General features: G+C 39.3%; 1 protein-coding gene across 1 annotated transcript in view; it reads left to right on the top strand.

The window, feature by feature from the left end:
- The window catches only part of IQGAP2 (IQ motif containing GTPase activating protein 2), a gene marked incomplete at its 3' end in the record, with an annotated part of 303,633 nt that overhangs the window by 171,873 nt on the left and 112,596 nt on the right, over window positions 1-19,164 (top strand). The window contains 6 exon segments of the mRNA XM_014583916.1: window positions 4,642-4,709; window positions 5,025-5,138; window positions 5,781-5,959; window positions 8,092-8,179; window positions 13,059-13,222; window positions 18,027-18,187. Of these exon segments, the coding sequence (XP_014439402.1) occupies window positions 4,642-4,709; window positions 5,025-5,138; window positions 5,781-5,959; window positions 8,092-8,179; window positions 13,059-13,222; window positions 18,027-18,187 (774 nt within the window).

Raw genomic sequence — 19,164 nt, 5'->3', positions numbered from 1 at the left:
AAATCACCCCCCCCCCCCCAGGGGGGATGGCCATGCCGCAATCCCTTCTTCTCCATTCTCCTCTCTGAATCTTGGGCATGCACGCACGACCTGCATGAGTTTAAGCCACCTGGTCCAGGACTCGAACTGTGGTCGACATGGGAGTCCAGCGACGTAGCCATTACACCAGCTGTTGGTCCCCGTAACCACTTTTAAAAATGCATTTATGATAAGAAAAAAAATGCCATTTCTGACCAGAAATTTTATTAACTCTGACAGAAGTAAACAGATGGGATTGGATAGTCTAAGAAGCAAAACAGGAGAAGACCAAAATCAAAAAAACACTGAAGTTTGCAACAGAGTTAGGGGCAGTCATGGGGTTTGCACCAAGCAGAGAAAGAGCGTGCAACTCAGCCTTCTGATCCTTCCCTAAAGCAGCACATGTAAGAGCTAATGGCAGAGTAGCAAGCTGGTACCCAAGAGAGTCAATAACCTCAAGAAAGGAGCATAAGTCTGTAGCCTGCCCAAACAAGACACTGGCATCCACTCAGCATGAATCCCATTTTCTTCCACAGCCTCCCTAATACAGGCTCCTTTGTTGAGGACCTGCAGCCAAATGCCAAGATGAGCCCTGAATCAGGAAATGCCAGGCATTTGAGAGAAACTGGCACTGTGGAAGAGATATGGTAGGCCAGCGTGCTGTTGGAGGTGGACATATACTGATCTGCAATGCTGGAAGCCACATGGTTGACCATGTGTTTGAGCCCTGAGTTTATCTGAAACACTCTGGTCATACATGTACCCACAGTACCCAAGATCCTGATCCTGAGTAGCTAGAGGGCTGAGGAAAAGTGATTGTGGTACGACAAGACAATCAAAGGAACCTGTCTCTCCCCTGTGCTCCCCACCCCATCCATCCCTGTGCACTCTCACAAAAGAAAAAATAAATAACTTTAAAAAGGGGCATTTGTTTCAAGAAACAAAAACCAACAACCAAAGAACAAATGGAAACATTAAAATACATGCAATTGACAATCCATTCAGTTTGTCAGTTTAACAAATATTATGAGTTTGTGTTTGTACACAGCAGAAACAAAACTAAAATTATGAAAAAGAAAATTTCAGTATAGGTGAAATTATAAAAAAAATTAAGAAAAATTATAGTTACCTAAATTATCGGTGTGTAATATTAAAATAAAGTCACAGGTCTAAAATTCTAGATTATTTCAGCATTACATAGTTGGAGAGGTAGAAGTGGAAATATTATAAGGATAATGGATACTGATTAGCTTAGGCTTTGCTATAAAAAATATAAAAGTATGTTAAAACTTTAACAGGATATTAATATAGATAATATATGTGTATATACATTAAAGATATAGTATATAGTATATTCAGTACTTGAAATAGGTATAAATTTGTTGCTAGAAGACATTTTTATGGATGTCTCTATTGTTGTAGTGTTTTTAGATTTTTGCTGTAGGGAACATGCACTCACTGGAGAGAGACAGATGGAAAGTGAGAAAGCACTACATTGAGGGGATGAACATGCCTCGATCCCTTCTCCTCTGTTCTTCTCTTGGGATTCTGGGCACTCACACATGACCAGTGTGATCTTCAAGCTGCCGGGTCTGGGACTTAAACCTTGGTTGGCCATGTGGTAATCTAACACCTTAATCAGCATGCTACCTGCTGGCCCCAGGATGTCTTCTTTCTTGACTATCACATTCTCAGAATTTCTCATTGAATTCGTTTTAGTTTTCTTTGTAAATTAGTTCAGGTATACTTTTGAATTTGTGAAAAGGGAAGACAAAAATCCAAATCAGATATACTATGAAAGAAATTTAAGTGATGCAATGATATATTTTTGATCATAGCTTAATATATTCCCCCAGAATTCTCTTGTAGTCTTACTGAACCTATTAAATTCTGTTTAATTTTGTAGCTCCTGTTACTAGAAGGAAACAAGTGATGAGGTTGACATTTCATTTGTTCCGCGTGATATGAGCTCCCTATTAACTGGAATGTTTTTCCCATGTAATAATGAGTTGAAAATGGTTCATAAAATATTATGGTTTTGAAAATGTCAGCATGGTATTTTAATGATCTAGCTTTAATTATAATGACTTGTTTGGCATGAACCTTTCATAGTAAAGTCTTCAGAGACTATGTAAACAGTTTCATATCCTGATCATTTTTAAGAACCTAGAACTTGAACTAAAGAATGTCTCCAGTCTTTCTAGCTTTAAATTATGAATATGTAATAGCTATTTCACATTGAAGGGTGTTCAGAGTAACTTGAGCTAAGGAATGTCTCCAGTCTTTCTAGCTTTAGTTTATGAATACGGAATTGCTATTTCACATTGAAAAATTTTCAGTCTAATGTGTTCTTCTGTGGATAATATATGAATATTGTATTGAACTTAGTACTAATGTATACATTATACTTTAGTACAATATGAATTTGATGCTAAAAATTACCATGTGATAAATAAATTACCATTTCATCTTTGTCTCCTTGATGTGGCTTTGAAGGGAAAGGGAGAAAATGAGAGAAAGGTAAATTCCTTCTCTGAAAAAAAAAATCCCTAAATTTTTTTTGTAAGAGAGAGTTTTGCTATAGTGCATATGTGCTTGCCAGAGAGACAGACAGAAAGCAAAAAATCACCTCCCCAGAAGTGATGGCCACACCGCAATCCCTTCTCTTCCATTCTCCTCTTGGGATTTTAGACATACACACACATGCGCCTGGTGTGAGTTGTAAGCCACTGGGTCTGAGACTTAAACCACAGTTGATCATGTGGGAGTCTAGTGACATAACCATTACACCATCCGTGGTCCCAAAAAATCCTTAAAATTTAAAAATTCTTTAATAGACATTTCCTGGAAGACTTGTAAGTGACCCATAAATGTATGAAAAAATGGTTTATCCTTACAACGAGTAAAAGAGAATTCAGACTTAGGTAATACCTTGTTGCTTTCAAATTGGGAAAGTTTTCATTAGTCTATTTATATTCTGGAATAATATGTAAATTTACAGACTAGATATGGCCAGAAACAATATTAGAAGGATTTATGTCAGCATATTTAATGTTTAACTCTGGATGCTAATTGTATAATATTTTAAACCATGATCTCTAATTTTTAACCTTGATAATTTATTAACTCTCTAAATAACATTTTTACAGAAATTATGAGCAAAGAAAGTAATTTTTTTTTTGAGAGGTTTTCGCTATAGGGCGTGTGCCCTCGCCAGACAGACAGAGAGAGACAGAAAGCGAGAAATCACCCCCCGGGGGGATGGTCACACCACAATCCCTTCTCCTCCATTCTCCTCTTGGGATCTTGGGCACGCACATACACGAGCCTGGTGTGAGTTTTAAGCCACCGGGTTCAGGACGCAAACTGCGGTCAACTACGTGGGAGTCCAGCGACATAGCCATTATGCTAACTGCTGGGTCCCAAGAAAGTAAATTTTAATGTAAGGTACTTACACGATTAATAACACATTTTTTAAAAAAGAATTATTTAACTTTATTTATTTATTTTTATTTGACCAGAAAGGGACTGGGGTGGGGGGGTGAGAAAGCAAGCCACCAGGTCCAAGACTTGATCCACTGTCGACCATGTGGGAGTCCAGTGCCCTTAATCACCATGCCACCTGCTGGCCCCAATAACACATTTTTAAGAGTTTGGTTTCATACCTTAAAGCTTGATCTTGAACTTCTTTAATGTGCTTTCATGAAATTTTAAAAACTACTGAGATCCTTCTCACTTCAACATCTGAATAATCTTCAAATATTCCAAGGCATCAAATCATTCTCAACTTATTTCCCCATATTACTGTGTAATTTTTAAGTTTTAATTAAAGTCTCATATATTATAAAACTATCAAAATTGATCAGAAAATGAATACAGAATTTTACTCATTGGTTGCTAGACTTAATCTTGGAGTGAGAGAGGTTAGGATAAACAGGAACTGGCTCAGTGACAAAGTGGGGAAAGCACATAACGTGTGTGTGTGTGTGCGTGCGGGTGTCTGTGTCTATAATGGAACGTACATGCCAGTTCTCCAGTTCATGCGTCACCTTGTGGGTAAGTAAACAAATGCCATCCTTATTGCCTATGAGATTTTCTTTTTTTAAGCATCCTATTCTCCACCGACCACTTAGTAATACGTGGACATCGTGGTTTACATTTCATGTCACTCCATACATCAGTAGTCTAGCCACTCTGTTTATTGGTTCAGAAAGTGTAAAACAAATATTTTCTCAAGGTACACTTGATGGAATATTGAGAATATAGTTCAAGCTGTACTTTCAACAAAATAAGAATCATGTAAGCAATATCCAAAGAAATGTTTGTTACCTGCTGTTTTGTATTAGCTGTTTCTTATTCTCCTTACAAATGGACAGTGGAGAGTTTATGGATTTTCTCGCAGTGCTGTGTCCTAAGAAAGACCAGTCTCTGGGACTTAGACTGGAGTTCTAGATCTGGCTCCATCAAGGATTGTGTTACCTCAGTTTCTTCATCTGAAAACAAAAAGATAAGATATCTCTTAGGTCCTTCTTAACTGGAAAAGAAACAGTTAAATGTATGTAATTTATAACTTTAAGATTTATGGTGATAAAGCATCTGATAATTTTGTGTTTTTCCTTTCAGTTTATATCTGTTCAAACTAGGAATAGCACCCCAGATCCAAGATTTGTTGGGCAAAGTAGACTTCACAGGTACTACTTTTTATCATTTTTCATGACCTAATTACTGAAAAAAGGTGTCAGTACTTTCTTTTTCTCATTTTCATACCATTGATTACTTTTCTTCCTCTGTACTGACAAGAAGCGAAAGAACCTGTCTTGTTTGTACTTGACTAGTGTTCCTGCCCTCATGTTTTGAACTGAGAAACTTGGGCTGGGTTCTTCCTGGGGCTCAAGTTTAGGAACAACCCTACCTTCCAGATGAAGATGTTTTTGATATGAATATTCTAATTTCTCCCTCCATCTCTGTCTGTGGCTTTCTTTGATTTTGTTGTTGTTCTTTTTTAGAGGAGGAAATCAGTAATATGAGGAAAGAACTTGAGAAATATGGGATACAGATGCCATCTTTTAGCAAAATAGGTGGTATTCTGGCCAATGAACTGTCTGTGGATGAAGCTGCATGTAAGTCTCTCTAAAATCCAGATTTGCTGTTGACATGAGACAGACTTTGTCAATTTTGATTATACGAAATATAATATTTAGAAGATACCTTAAACAACCTGAAAGATTTTATTATTTGTGTTTCATATGGTTGATTTGACAATGACAGGACATAACCACATTTTAGCCTCTAGATTTCCACTTGTACAATGTAAACAAGGCAGTCCAAAAATATCTTCATTCTCCAAAATGTTTCTCTGTGTCTTTAGATTTTAACAGTAGAGTACATTGCTGAGAGTCTCTAGTGTTGTAAGCTAATTTGCAGGTATCTCTTGGAACCAGCATTTTGCTAAGATTATTCATGTCCCGTCGACCAGAGAGTAAGACTGACTTACCTTCAAACCCACATGGCTGACATAGTGCTTAGTTCATTTTAGCTGTTGAGTGCAAGTTGACTAAATAGAGATTACTTAACTGATACTTAGACCAGGACCAAAGACAGACATGTGGAGAAGTCATCAGGTACCCCAAGACAGATCCAAAATCCCTGTTTTTTGGCATAGTTAGAAGCCAAAGATGAAAGTAGAACCACCTGAGTTTATTCCGCGTTAGTGCAACTGTTGAGGCTGTCTTTTGCTGATCAAAATCTCTTTTCCTTTTTAGTACATGCTGCAGTTATAGCCATTAATGAAGCTATTGAAAAAGGAATAGCAGAGCAGACCATTGTAACACTCAGAAACCCAAATGCAGTTTTAACTTTGGTGGATGACGGTCTTGCACAGGAGTATCAGAAAGAACTCTGGGAAGCCAAAAAGAAAAAAGAGGAAAATGCTAGACTAAAGGTACTTCATAAGATTCCAAGTAATAAATGTAGTAACGAATGTGGTTATGAGTTACAAGTATGAAAATGGCTTGATGTTAAAAGTGATTGTGTCAAATCAGCTGGCTGTGACCTCTGTAGCCACAGGCAGTTGGTTTGGATGAAACGTAAAAGACCAGACCCTATATAAGGTGATTAGATACCCTTCAGTGGTGAATGTTACAGGTTGGAATGGTGAGAGGTCATGGCATAAACTTACTCCTTACTAAGAAAGTCTAGGAGTAGCAACTGAAGATCATGCCTTCCTGGGCAGCATCAGCAGACTTTATATTAGCCAAGTTACCTTTCTATTGGTGTTTATTGGTAGAAGTTAGCACTTCAATTTGGTGAGGTTTAGAGAGCATGTTACTGCCTTCCTATTTTCCAATACTTAACCCTTCACAATCGAGCATATCCCTCCTTGACAAGACAGCCTTCTCCAGCTCCCAACTCCATACATAACCACCTTCCAGTCAAGTCAGTTATTCAACACTTTGTCTTCACTGAGATCTCCTACTCCCTCACCAACTTTTCTCTCATCAATCAAGTGTTTACCATGTTGGTTTCAGCTCCATCACTAAAAGTAGCCACTTTCTCTATGGCCTTTTCTAAACTTTTGGCTCCCATGGGCATCAGGCCTGGTTGCCCCACTTGCCTGGAGATCCTGTCTTTCCTGCTCATGTGCATCTTCCTCGCTGTGGTTCTCCTATGTGTGGAATGTCTGTTCTTTCTCCTGCCTCTAAACATGGGAGTTCTGCAAGGTCTAACACCCTTTTCTGTTCTTCCTCCAGTGAGTTCATGTAAGGAATCAGCTGCCATCTTTATGTCAGCCCCTCCCACATCCCTCTCTGCTGTCCACCCAGACAGCTTTATCTCTGTGTCCCACAAGCCTCATACCCACACGTCAGAAGAGGGCTTATCTCCACCCTGCACGCTGCACGTATGTGCCCCTTGCTGAGTTCCCTGGTTTGCCCTGCGCTAGCAGGTTGTCTCAGAACTCTTCTTACATCCCCTGTGCCCTACCCATACCTATATTCTGCTGCTTTTTCTGGCCAGGTTTTATTCCGTTGCCCGCTCTATTTTAACCACTCTCACTTCTGTCTTGAACCTCCTGACCTTGTTGCAGGAATCTTGTAGCACCTTCTTCCTGGTTTCCCTGCTTCCTGCCATTCTCCAGGCCAACCCCTCTCAGAAGTGGAGGCTGCAAAATTAATCTTTTTTTAAATTTATTTAATTTTATTATTATTATTTTAAATTTTATCAGGGGGAGAGAGAGAAAGAAGGAAAAGTGAGAAAGAAAACTTCTAGGTCTAGGGCTTGAACTGTGGTCAGCCATGTGGGAGTCCAGCACCTTAACCACCAAGCCACCTGCTAGCCCCACAAAGGTCATCTTTAACTGTGGATTTGATGTCACTCCACCAGAAACCTTCCTTCATTCTCTGTTGACGATAGAATTAAAGACAGATTCTTAGTGGGATCTTCAAAGACCTCCACTGTACCCCAAAGACCTCCTCATCTCTTTGGCTAATCCTGGACACATACTCCATGCTGTAGCCCATAATGCCAAGCTTTCTTCCTGTGTGGCCACGTTCTGCTGTCTACATTCTATTCCTTCATCCTGACTTTTCAAAACACCCTTTCTTGGGGTGTTTATATTGAGTTGTTATCTCTTGAAAAGTGTTTCTGTTCAATTGAATGTGAACTTTAAAAGGCAATGTTTATAATACTTCTGCTATAGAATCTGTTCTGCTTTACTGTGCTTATTCATTATTCATAGTCTTGATTTTATTGAATTGAATCAAATGAAGTTGCCTATTATCAGCTGTTTTTAATCTACAAGAAGTGGTAATACCAAGGGGCCCAACCTAATGTTTTCCACATTAGAAAATTAGTCTTTTTTTAGGGGCCACTGGGTCAGTTGCACCTCTTCATAATCCATGCCATGCATATCTACCCTAGTGCCTTGCACAGAGCAGGCACGCCACAAATGCTTGTATCGAGTTCAGATGAAATTGGTGAATGGTTCTTATCACTGTTTGCATTTTTGCTTTTGAGTTTCAAGCTTTGGGGATATTTTATTTAACCTCAGGAATCAGTGAAGACTTTGTTTTGCAGAATAGCTGTATTTCAGAAGAAGAAAGAGATGCATATGAAGAACTGCTGACACAAGCAGAAATTCAAAGCAATATCGATAAAGTCAACAGTAAGTAACAGGTTTATGAAGGAAATGGATATTTCTATAATATAGGAACATTCCTTGCCAGAATCCCAGCAAAACTATTTAAGTTGTATACTTGTAAAACTGCCTTATGTAAAGAAAAAGTGTCCTAAACATCAGTGTTGCTCTTAATTATGGTTCAGTGCCCTACAGTTTCCCTTTGAGCTTTTTTGGGTCATCCTGCTCCCACTCCGTGCAGAGTATCTCAGAGTATCCTGAAGCTGGTTTGATTGTACTGATTTATCATGGGTACTGTGCATTTCATATTTTGAATCTTCCCCTGATTTGGCTAATATTAAAAGTTACTTAGTGAAAGATATGACTTAAAGATTGTAGTTTCTTACTTCTGATTGTGGTGCTCTGTTGGAACTGCAAAAGATATTATTGACTTTTCTGGTTTTTATTACTTCCCAGTCATTATTCTGCAGTTTGCAAGAATTGTTTTCTTATAGTTTGCATAGATTTACTGCAAATGGATGAGACTATTGACAGATCAGATGAAATCACCTGACAGCAAGTTGAGTTCTGTGTCCTTGACCTTCTATGGAGTTGCACAGTTCATTAATGTGACTGTAAAGAATGGAAAACATGGTCGACTAAGCTAAGCATATGCAAATTTAGATACATCAACCTTTCTATTAATCTTTTCCACCCTCTAGTAAGAATTATTTTTACTTGAGTATCAAAAGAGGCAGCAAGGAGCCCATCCTCTGTGGTGCAGCCAGTAGTGTGCCATAGTGGGGAGCTGGAAGCCACATGCTGACTGTGATTTGAGTCCCCTGCCCAGTCAGCCTATAACATGCTGTGAGCATATGCTTAGGATCTGGTGGGCTGGAGAACTAGAAGAAAGGGATTCCAGGTATGACCATGACCTGAAGAAAATTCTCTCTAATGCACACACTTGATCATAAATTTCTTCAAAAAGAGATGACAATAAGGAATTCTGCTTGATACTTACTTCCCATATATTAATTTAAAAACACCTATATGTAAGGGCCAGCAGTTGACATGGTGGTTAAAGTGCTGGACTCCCTCATGGCCTATGTGGTTTGAGTACCAAACCTGGTGGCCTGAAAATCACACTGGGCACATATGTGTGCATGCCCCCAATCCTGGGAGAATGGAGGAGAACAGATTGTGGCCTGGCCATCCTCCCTGGGGGCTGATTTCTCACTTTCCCTCTCACTCTCTCCAGTGAGCACACATACCCTATGGCAAAAACCTTAATATACATAAATGTATAGGTATGCGTGTGTATAATATATAATACATGATGTATGTACATATATGTGTGTGTATACGTATATAATATATAAAAGAACATTTAGCCCTGCTATTCACATGCTTGAACCCTCTACCAAATTTAAACTTGAAGTGTCCTCTAATCAAAGTAGTCTCAATAGAATTCTTAAAAAGATTTATTTAATTTTATCATCATCATCGTTATTATTTTTTAATGAGAGAGGGAGAGAGAGAGAACACATGAGAGAAAGCAAGCCAACAGGCCTGGGACTCAAACTGCAGTCAATCATGTGGGAGGACAGCACCCCAGCCACCATACCACCTGCTTGCCCCAAATTACAACAGTCTTAAACTTTACCCTCTGTTTTTAGCTTCCTAAATGAGTTTTGATTTTTTTATTTTATTTTAATTTGTCAGAGGGCATGTGCATTTGATGGAAAGAGAAACAGACAGAGAGGTAGAGGAAAAAATTATCACCTGTCCTCCACCCCCTGCAGTAGAGCAGGGTCATGCCACAGTTTCTTCTCCTTCATTTTTCTTCCCTGTTGGAATTTGGGGCACACATATACACATGCCCGGTGTGTTTCTCAAGCCTTGTGGACTTGTATTAGAACCACACAGTTGGCCACATTCCCACATGGGTTCACATGCTGTATTAATGGGGCTAAATGGTCTTTCACGCATTTTATACACACACACACACATGCATGCATGCATATATGCACACATATACATACATATATGTGTGTATATATGTATATATATTAAAGTTTGTGTGTGTGTGTGTGTGTGCATGTGTGTAATGTTTTTGCCATAGGGTGCGTGTGCTCACTGGAGAGAGACTGTGCCAGAGACAATGAGAGAGAAAGTGAGAAGTAAGCCCGCAGGAATGATGGCCATGCTGCAATCACTTCTCCTTCATTCTCCTGGGATTTGGGGCATGCACACACATGCGCCCAGTGTAATTTTCAAGCTACCAGGTTTGGGACTCAAACCACAGTTGGCCGTGTAGGAGTCCAGTTGCCTTAACCACTAGGCCATGGAACTGATCAAGTTTTGGACGTTTTCTATTGTTCTTAATACCTTCAAAGAAATATACACCAATAGGTGTTTCTCAGAGGTGTGCTCCTGTGTTGCTGAAGAGATATAGCCTACAGGGTTCAGACAGTAATCAAAGAAGCCCAGAGCAGGTTGATATAAAAGTCTAGGAGTCAACCACTGAGTGTGTTTGAGAATTTTTTTTAAGAGGTTTTTGCCTTAGGGTGCGTGAGCTCACCGAAGAGACAGACAGACAGACAGAGACAGAGACAGTGAGAAGGAAAGTGAGAAATCAGCCTCCAGAGGGGATGGCCATGCCACAACCCCTTCTCCATTCTCCTCCTGGGATCTTGGGTACACATGCACATACATCCAATTTTCAAGCCAAGCCACCAGGTCCAGGACTGAACCACAGTCGGCCATGTGGGAGTCTAGTAACGTAACCACTATGCCATCTGTTGGCCCTGCGTGTTTTTGAGAATTTACCTCATGCACAACACTGCTGAGAGCTCTTGGGTGACCGTTCCCCCCCCCAAAGCAACACCTTAACATTTTGGGGTGTAATTTCTTTTTATTTTATTCCTATTAAGTCTTGAACATAGTGTTAATGATACATGAAGTACAGCTTTAAATTTCTCTTTCTGCCATATTTGAAAGTTGGGCATTTTTTTTATGCTTGACAGAAATGAATTACAGGAAGAAATTAATATTACCAGTGACACATCTGAGGTCCATAAACTTAGGGAGGAAATGGTTTCATAGCCTCCTATCATTCTTTATTTTTTGAAATATTAATAACCACTCAAACAGTTTTCTTTTTCATGTTAAATGAAATGCCTTATATAAATGTTTTAATACTTTACTCAGTGCCAAAATTTCCTAACCATATCTTTAATGCCAAGTTGGCTGCACTTTTTATTTTCCATTTTTTAAGTAACAAAGCGTTGGAAGATTTGTACTAATGGCATAACCAGCTGGTACTGATGAAGGTGTTTGATGGCTTTTAATCTGTAAAACGTGATTATTCTGTTTTCTTTCTCTCTTTCCCACCTAAAAATTTGTAGTCTACTAGACACCAAAATAGTCTTTTAGTCAGTGACATGAAAGGCAGTTGTACTCTTTAAAATATGCAAATGCAGTGACTTTGACAAGCATTTCCCCTACCCAATAGGTTATGATGTGACAATGAAGGCGTCTACCTCACAGTAGCCTTAGTGCAAGGGATAGCTTTGGTGGTAATGTCAGTGGATCTCCTGTCAGAGACTTCAGGTTTGTGTGAGCTACACTGATTTAACTTTTGGGTGGACTCCCTTCATGGTGTGATGTGTTCTTTTAAAATTAGGGCTAGAAATTTGGTTAAATGCTAAGTGTCAAGGTATTAAGCTTATTTTGTGGAAGAAATAGTTTAGTGTAAGAGAATCCTTTAAGGATGAGATTTTCTGGTAAGCGTCTGCATCCAGTTGTACAAATCTATATAATAAAGTTTTCAAAGGTGAAGCGCAGCCCTGTGTAAGGTAATCCAAGATGGTTGATACCCAAGATTTGACCGAAAGGCCTCGGGTAACTTTAACAGAACAACAAACAGCACAAGCAGCCATGACTTAACATAGGGAATTTTTTCATCAATCGCATGAATTCTAAGGATGAAAAAGGAGTTCTTGTGCTTTCAGGATCCTTTAGCTTCGGTGTGAGTTGTTTTAGCAGGATGACCTGAGGGGTCCCATTAGTCGTAAGAGTTTCCTGCTATTGAATGATGTCTCTTAGTAGAAAGGTTGAAGCAAGGTCCTTGTAAATGCATTTAGAAAAGATAAATTGTCATCTTGTCAAGAAGCGTTAGAATAATCTTAGTCGCAGTCTGATCATGTATTAGGCAGAAAAGACAAACTCTTGAAAAGCCCTGAAAGTATATGAATGTGTGTAATTTCTGTTGCCCAGATGTCTTCTTTATAGCGTAAAACCCTGCAGGCCCTGTCTGGTTTGTTCTTGCCTAGTGACAGACATCATCATTCATTCTCCCCTTTGGTCAGCAATTCGGTTTCTATGCTCTGAAAACTCTCTGAACTACTATCTCAGGTACCTCAGTTTGATCAGTACAGTTCACCTGATCAAGGTGTTTGTAATCTGAACATTACAACTGGTAGAGAGCTCACAGAGCTTATGGGCAAGGTTGCTTCTGGTTTTCAAGTATCTCAGCATCTCCTTAGGGAGGCAGTACTAACCCACATGAAGCCTTAGAGAACAAACCTGCTGGAACTATATAGCCTAGCTTTAGTAGCTGAAGATTCACAAGATATGAAAGCCTCAAGGACTGAAGTAACATGAAGTCCTGAAAGGAAGGATTTTGTAGGGAAGTCATGCTGGGCAGATATGATCTCAGAACTAAGCTGTCAATGCTGAGGATTGGACTGAGTTGAATGACTGAGCTAACATTTCCAAGGCTTTTGCACATCCTCAACCTGCAGCTTTTCAGAGTTCATGAAGAGTGACTGTTTAGGTTCAAATCCTTGGAGAGAAAGGCTGGTCAGGTTAGGCAGTGGTGGGAAAGGTGGACATTCTGATGGAACAGGAACCCTTCTTCCCCCAGGGCTGGCTGCGGTGGACCACATCAATGCTGTCATTCGGGAAGGTGACCCCGAGGTTACACTGCTCGCACTGAAGAAACCAGAGGCACAGCTCCCTGCTGTGTATCCCTGGGCTGCTCCAATGTACCAGAATGAGCTTTTCAACCTCCAGAAGCAGAACATCATGGTAAGTCAGGACTCTCCAGTTATGGAGATGTCAAAACCAAGGCCAAGCACACAAATCATATAAGAACAGGTTATTCCTATACTCTGTGTGATTTTTGAAAAACTGTAGATAATATTTTGACTGCACCGAAACTTTCTTTTTACTATATAATTGTTTTGATAGAGAAAAATAACTTGTGAATATGCAGTCCTTGGGCTACCCAGCGATGTGATGGGTAAGGCTTCTGGATCTCACATAGCCTATTGTGTAGTTTGAGTCCTGGACTCAGCAGATTGAAAACACACCAAACACATGTGGGTGTATGTCCAAAATCCTGAGAGGAGAAACAGAGAAGGGATTACCGCACGGCCATCCCCACAGGGGTACACGGTCATTCACGCTCTCTTTGTGTCTCTTTCTCCAACGAACTTACACCCATATCACAAAATTATTTTGAAAAAGTATGGATATGCATTTCTAGAAATCTGCACCTGAGAACGTCACAATGTAAATGTATTTATTTTCTTTAATTTTTGTAAATCTGTGCACTGTAATATAATATTAAACAGTCATTTTCATATAAAGTTACAGTAGTTGTGTCTATATAGTTTTTATTCATTATAGAACATGGGTGAACACACATGTAAGAGAGGGAGAGGAGAGCATCCTTCACAGGGTCCAATCTTCCCAAGATTCCCTTTCTCCAGACTTCCAGATTTTGGGCTCTAGCACATATGCCCCACATATTTCAGGCTGACCAGGCCTGAGATTTGAACCACAGTTATCATATGGGATCCAGCTTCTCCTGAGCAGTGCATTACCACGGGACCATGGCACCTGCCGAGGTTATAGTAATTATGAGCATGTTTACTATCACTCCTGCAAGTTAAACCATAGAGCAGAATGAGAAGTACTGGAAGGAGAGCCAGGAATTTAACATGTGAGAGTCCGAGTATTTCAAAAAGGCAAAAATTCATTGTCCAATAAATGAAATCTTTACAAGTGTTTAACCCTTGTTAAGAAAACAGTAACTCACTATACATATCATATATCAGAATAATTTTCCAATATGAAAGGTTAAATGTTAAAAAGCAATTAAAAACTTTTAAAGTACTAGGAAAACGTATAGAATGATACTCATTGGATATTAAAAATCAACCTGGTGGCACAGTCAGTAGCGATCTGAACTGTGTGCAGGAAGCCACATGGCCCCCCCAGGTTTGGATTCACTGGTCAACTTGGAAACACATCACATGCATACACACATGCCCAAGATCCTGGCAAGCTGAAGCACGAGGGAGAGAGGGTCACGGAGAGACAAGACTCTGTCAAGGGTGTATGTCTCTTTCTCTCTCATGCATATGCTTTCTGTCCTGAATAAAATAAATTTGAGAAAAAAGAAAGGTTTTTTTTTTTTCAAGAGAGATTTTTGCAATAGGACGAAGTTGACTTCTTTAAGAAAAAAACAAAAAAAATCAAAACTATCACTCATCTACCAAAGGAGAGGGCAAGAACACATTCAGGCAATTCACAAAACAAAGCATATATAAATGACAAACACAAAGAAAGTTTGTTTTTTTAAAAAAAAAATGTCTTTTTTTTAATCAGAAATAAATGTAAATTAAAACAAAATATAATTTTTTAAAAGATTGGTGGAGATTAGAAAGCTTTTAGCCAGCATAGGTTTAAATACAGGGCAGCAGACATCTCGTGAATAGCTAACAGGAGCATGAACTGTAAACTGTACAACCTTCTGGAAGGTGATATTAGGAATGTGTGTTGGAGGCCTCTGATCCTGACAATTATATTCTAGAAAATGAGCCTAAAGGATATGAATCAAAAAGCATTAGCCACAGTGATATTTTATTACAAACAACAGCATTGTTTATAAATTGAGAAACAGAAAACAAGGCACATGTTCAACTAATAACAGATTGCTTGATTTATGGTACTATCAAGGGCTAGAAATACCATGTAACCAGTAAAAATGACCATGTAAAGAATAATGATCAGAAAAAATGTCCCTGTTAGTTAACTGGGAAATAGGAAATTAAAATATAAAACATTACTTTGTTTTTTGTAACAAGAAAATAAAGTCAAAGTTAAAATAAAAAAAAACCTCTGTAAATGTTATACATGAATTTTAAATAAGTAAAAGGGGCTAGATGATGGTACAGAGGTAAAACGTGACACTCAGGGAGGCCAGCCCACATGGGAAGGTTCCCAGTTCAATTCTCTGATTATGCCAGACATTTGTGTGCCCATGATCCAGGACTGCTGAGGCTGGCAGCAGGTCAAGGTGTAAAGACCCTGTTAACAGGTGTTGTCTGCCTGTCTGTATCTTTCTCTTTCTGTCTTTTTTTTTTTGAGAGATTTTTGCTATAGGGCACGTGCACTCTCCCACTCTTCAAAAGACAGAGATAGAGAGACAGAAAGCAAGAAATCACTCCTCAGGGGGGATGGCCACACTGCAATCCCTTCTCCTCCGTTCTCCTCTCGGGATCTTGGACACACACGCACATGTGCCCAGTGTGAGTTTAAGCCACCGGGTCTGGGACTCGAACCGCAGTCGACTACATGGGAGTCCAGCGATATGCCATTACACTAACTGTTGCTCCTTCTCTTTCTGTCTTTACTGTTCATGAAAGAAATCTGTAAATGAACCTTAAATAAATATAAATAAATAAATAAAATTATATATACTCTAAAGGATTCAGGTGGTAGGATTTGTTTTCTATTCTTACTCATGAAAACAAATCAGGGTTTTTGTTTTTTTTTTCTTTTCTTTTCTTCAGGTTTTTGTCATAGGACATGTACGCTGGCAAGAGAGAGAGAGAGAAAGAGAGGGGGGAAGGGAGGGAGGGAGGGAGGTAAATTAAGTAAGTGAGAAATCATCCCACAGGGGGACAGCCAAGCCACAGTCCCTTCTCTTCCATTCTTCTCTTGGGATTTCAGACACACACGCACCTGGTGTGATTCTCAAGCCACCGGGTGTGAGACTCGAACCCTATTCAGCCATGTGGGAGTTCAGCACCTTAACCACCACACCACCTGCTAGTCCCCTAATTAGGTTTTCTAAACAGAAATACAGTATTTGTAGTAAAAGAAAAACAGGGCATTTTCCTTAAATTGCTCTGAGAGTCTCTCATTAGTATTTTCTCCTACTTCTCTGATTTTGAAGCCCAGAGCTACTTACACTCAACTCAGCCATTCATCCCCAGCTGGTCACAGTCAGCCTGTGGTTGTCCAGCTCCAGTTTTTCTTGCTGGTGTTTTCCTTGTCCTTTTGCCATATTCTACTTTCAGGGATCGTTTACTGGAAGAGGAAAAGAGATGAATCAGAAGTGACTCCTTTTTGCTCTTTACTCGTAATTTTATATCTCTTTGTGTGTTAAATTTATAATTAATTTAAGACATTCGAATAAAATTTACTTACATGTTCCCTATGATAACCTGTTCTTCTCAGTTGCTTTAGAAGGAAAATTGTGCTTTGTTACTCTGAAATCAGTTTGCTACAAAATTTCTGTAGAGATCCGGAAAACTGTCTAATACCTTGAATGTGAGCATTATGTTATATTTACAGTCATGCACCACAAGTGACATTGCAGTTGGTGACAGACTGCATGTACAGAAGCGGTCCCTTAAGGAACATATGAACATCTAGGGTAGTGTAAATGCATCCTGTGGTGTTCACACAACAATGAAAATGCCTGTCAAAGCATTTCTCAGAACATAGTTCCTTTTAAAGTTGGGCCAAGATGGTATAAAATGTTTAAATGGAAGAAAACTTTGAAAAAAGCATTCTGAAATCTAAGATGTATTTTTTTATAATTTTATTGCCAGATAGTATGTGCATTTGCCAGAGAAAGAGAGAAAGGGAGGGAGAGGAAGAAAGCACCCCTTAATGGGACGTGGTCATGCCGCAGTCCTTTTGTATCCATTTCTCCTTCCTATCAGGATTTGAGACACATATGCACATATGCCCAGCATGTTTTTCTCTTTTCTTTCTTTTTTTTTTTTTTAATTTTTGCTACAGGGCACATGTGCATATAGAGAAAGTGGGTGGGAGTGGGAGGAGAAAGTCAGAAATCACCCCCCAGGATGGATGACCATGCCACAGTCCCTTCTCTTCCATTCTCCTCTCAGGAATTTGGGCATGCACACACACATGCCTAGCATAATCTCCATGCCACTGGGTCTGGTACTCAAACTGCACCGTCAGCCATGTGAGATCCAGCCACTGTAACTACCACACCTTAGGTTGACCCCAGTACAGTGTGCTTTTAAAGCCACTGGGGTCAGGATTTAAATTGAAGTTGGCCATTGGGATTTGGCTCCCAGTGTATATAGCAGGCTAGCCCTGAGATATATTTTTTAAGTTAGCCAAATCCAGATCTTAAATAATAAATATGAGCTCTTCTCAGTTAGTGACATGTTGCCTGATCTTTGGCTTAATTACACCTAATATGTAACATATATAATATATAATTAATATACGATATACAAATACATAGATTGAGCTTTTAAGCAACCAGTATAGTCAAAATGGAGATCAGCTCTGAGGCTGCACATATTTGTGGAATTATTTGTGGTTGTAATTACCCAGTTCCCAAAATGATCATCTAAGAGAAACTCAGGAGGCATTTACATGTTCTTCAATGTCGATGAAAAGCAGGTAACTAATGACCCCCTCTTTCCTCTGGGCTGTCAAAATCTTTGACTTTTTACTGTTCTTTGAAACATGCATTCTAAACCTCTATCCATTAGAAAAAAAAAGAAAGAGATGTTTACATTGAGGAGCTTATGTTGCTGTATGTTGCCAACAGAACTATCTGACCCACGAGGAGCTCTTGATTGCAGTGGAGATGTTGTCTGCTGTTGCTTTGCTAAACCAGGCCTTGGAAAGCAACGATCGTGTGTCTGTGCAGAATCAACTCAGAAGCCCCTCAATAGGCTTAAACAATCTGGACGAGGCATATGTAGAACGGTAAGAAACATTTTCCAAACCTTCTTTCAATGCAGAAATGTGTGGTTGGCAGACCTCACGATTTACAAATTGTTCCTTAGTGGAAAAATCCATATACCATGCTCATGTTTCTTTCTTTCTTTATGTTTGTTTATTATTTGAGAAAAAGAGAAACAGACACCCTTGACAGCACTTGTAATCCCCCTCATAAACATACAGTCTTCCAGCCAACCAGGATTGTGCAGGCCCAGCATGTTTCAAGTCAACCTGAGATCTGAACCATGGTCTTCCATGTGGCTCCAGCATTGCAGAGTACTGCCCTACCACCTGCCCCATTGCAGCTGGGCCATCATGTCTTGAAAGCTAGTCTACTCTATTTTAGGAGTCATCCTAATCAGGACTGTCTTACTGATATTATTTCTTTTGGGGGAATAAAAAGAATCTAAAAATGATCATTCTTGGCATTTAATGACTTTGTTATTGGCAAAGATTATTTGTTAGGCTAAATATAAAGGAACTGTTGAAAACACACGTCCCCTTGGGCTTCTTCTGGAGACAACAGAATATAGAAGAGTTGGAAGCAATTTTCATTATCATCCAGAGCAGTTCTGTGATTTCCTTGAAGAGAAAACAGAATCTAGAGTTACAGAACTGGGCAGTTAGGCCCCAAACCCCACTCTTGAAGTTGGCCGTTGGGATTTGGCTCCCAGTGTATATAGCAGGCTAGCCCTGAGATATATTTTTTAAGTTAGCCAAATCCAGATCTTAAATAATAAATATGAGCTCTTCTCAGTTAGTGACATGTTGCCTGATCTTTGGCTTAATTACACCTAATATGTAACATAAGGAATTCCCAAAGGAATCTTGGGACCACAGTGGGCCATGGTAGTGGGTAACAGCCTCAACTTACTGATAGTATCTTCTATTTTAGGTTTCTGAATTATGTTATTAGATAGTATAATTGATGGTGTTATAAAACTCTATAGCCATCGTGTGAT

The sequence above is a fragment of the Tupaia chinensis genome, unplaced genomic scaffold (genome assembly GCF_000334495.1).
Source record: "Tupaia chinensis unplaced genomic scaffold, TupChi_1.0 Scaffold145093_1, whole genome shotgun sequence".
Lineage (NCBI taxonomy): Eukaryota > Metazoa > Chordata > Mammalia > Scandentia > Tupaiidae > Tupaia > Tupaia belangeri.
This window is presented reverse-complemented; position numbering and strand designations above follow the sequence as displayed.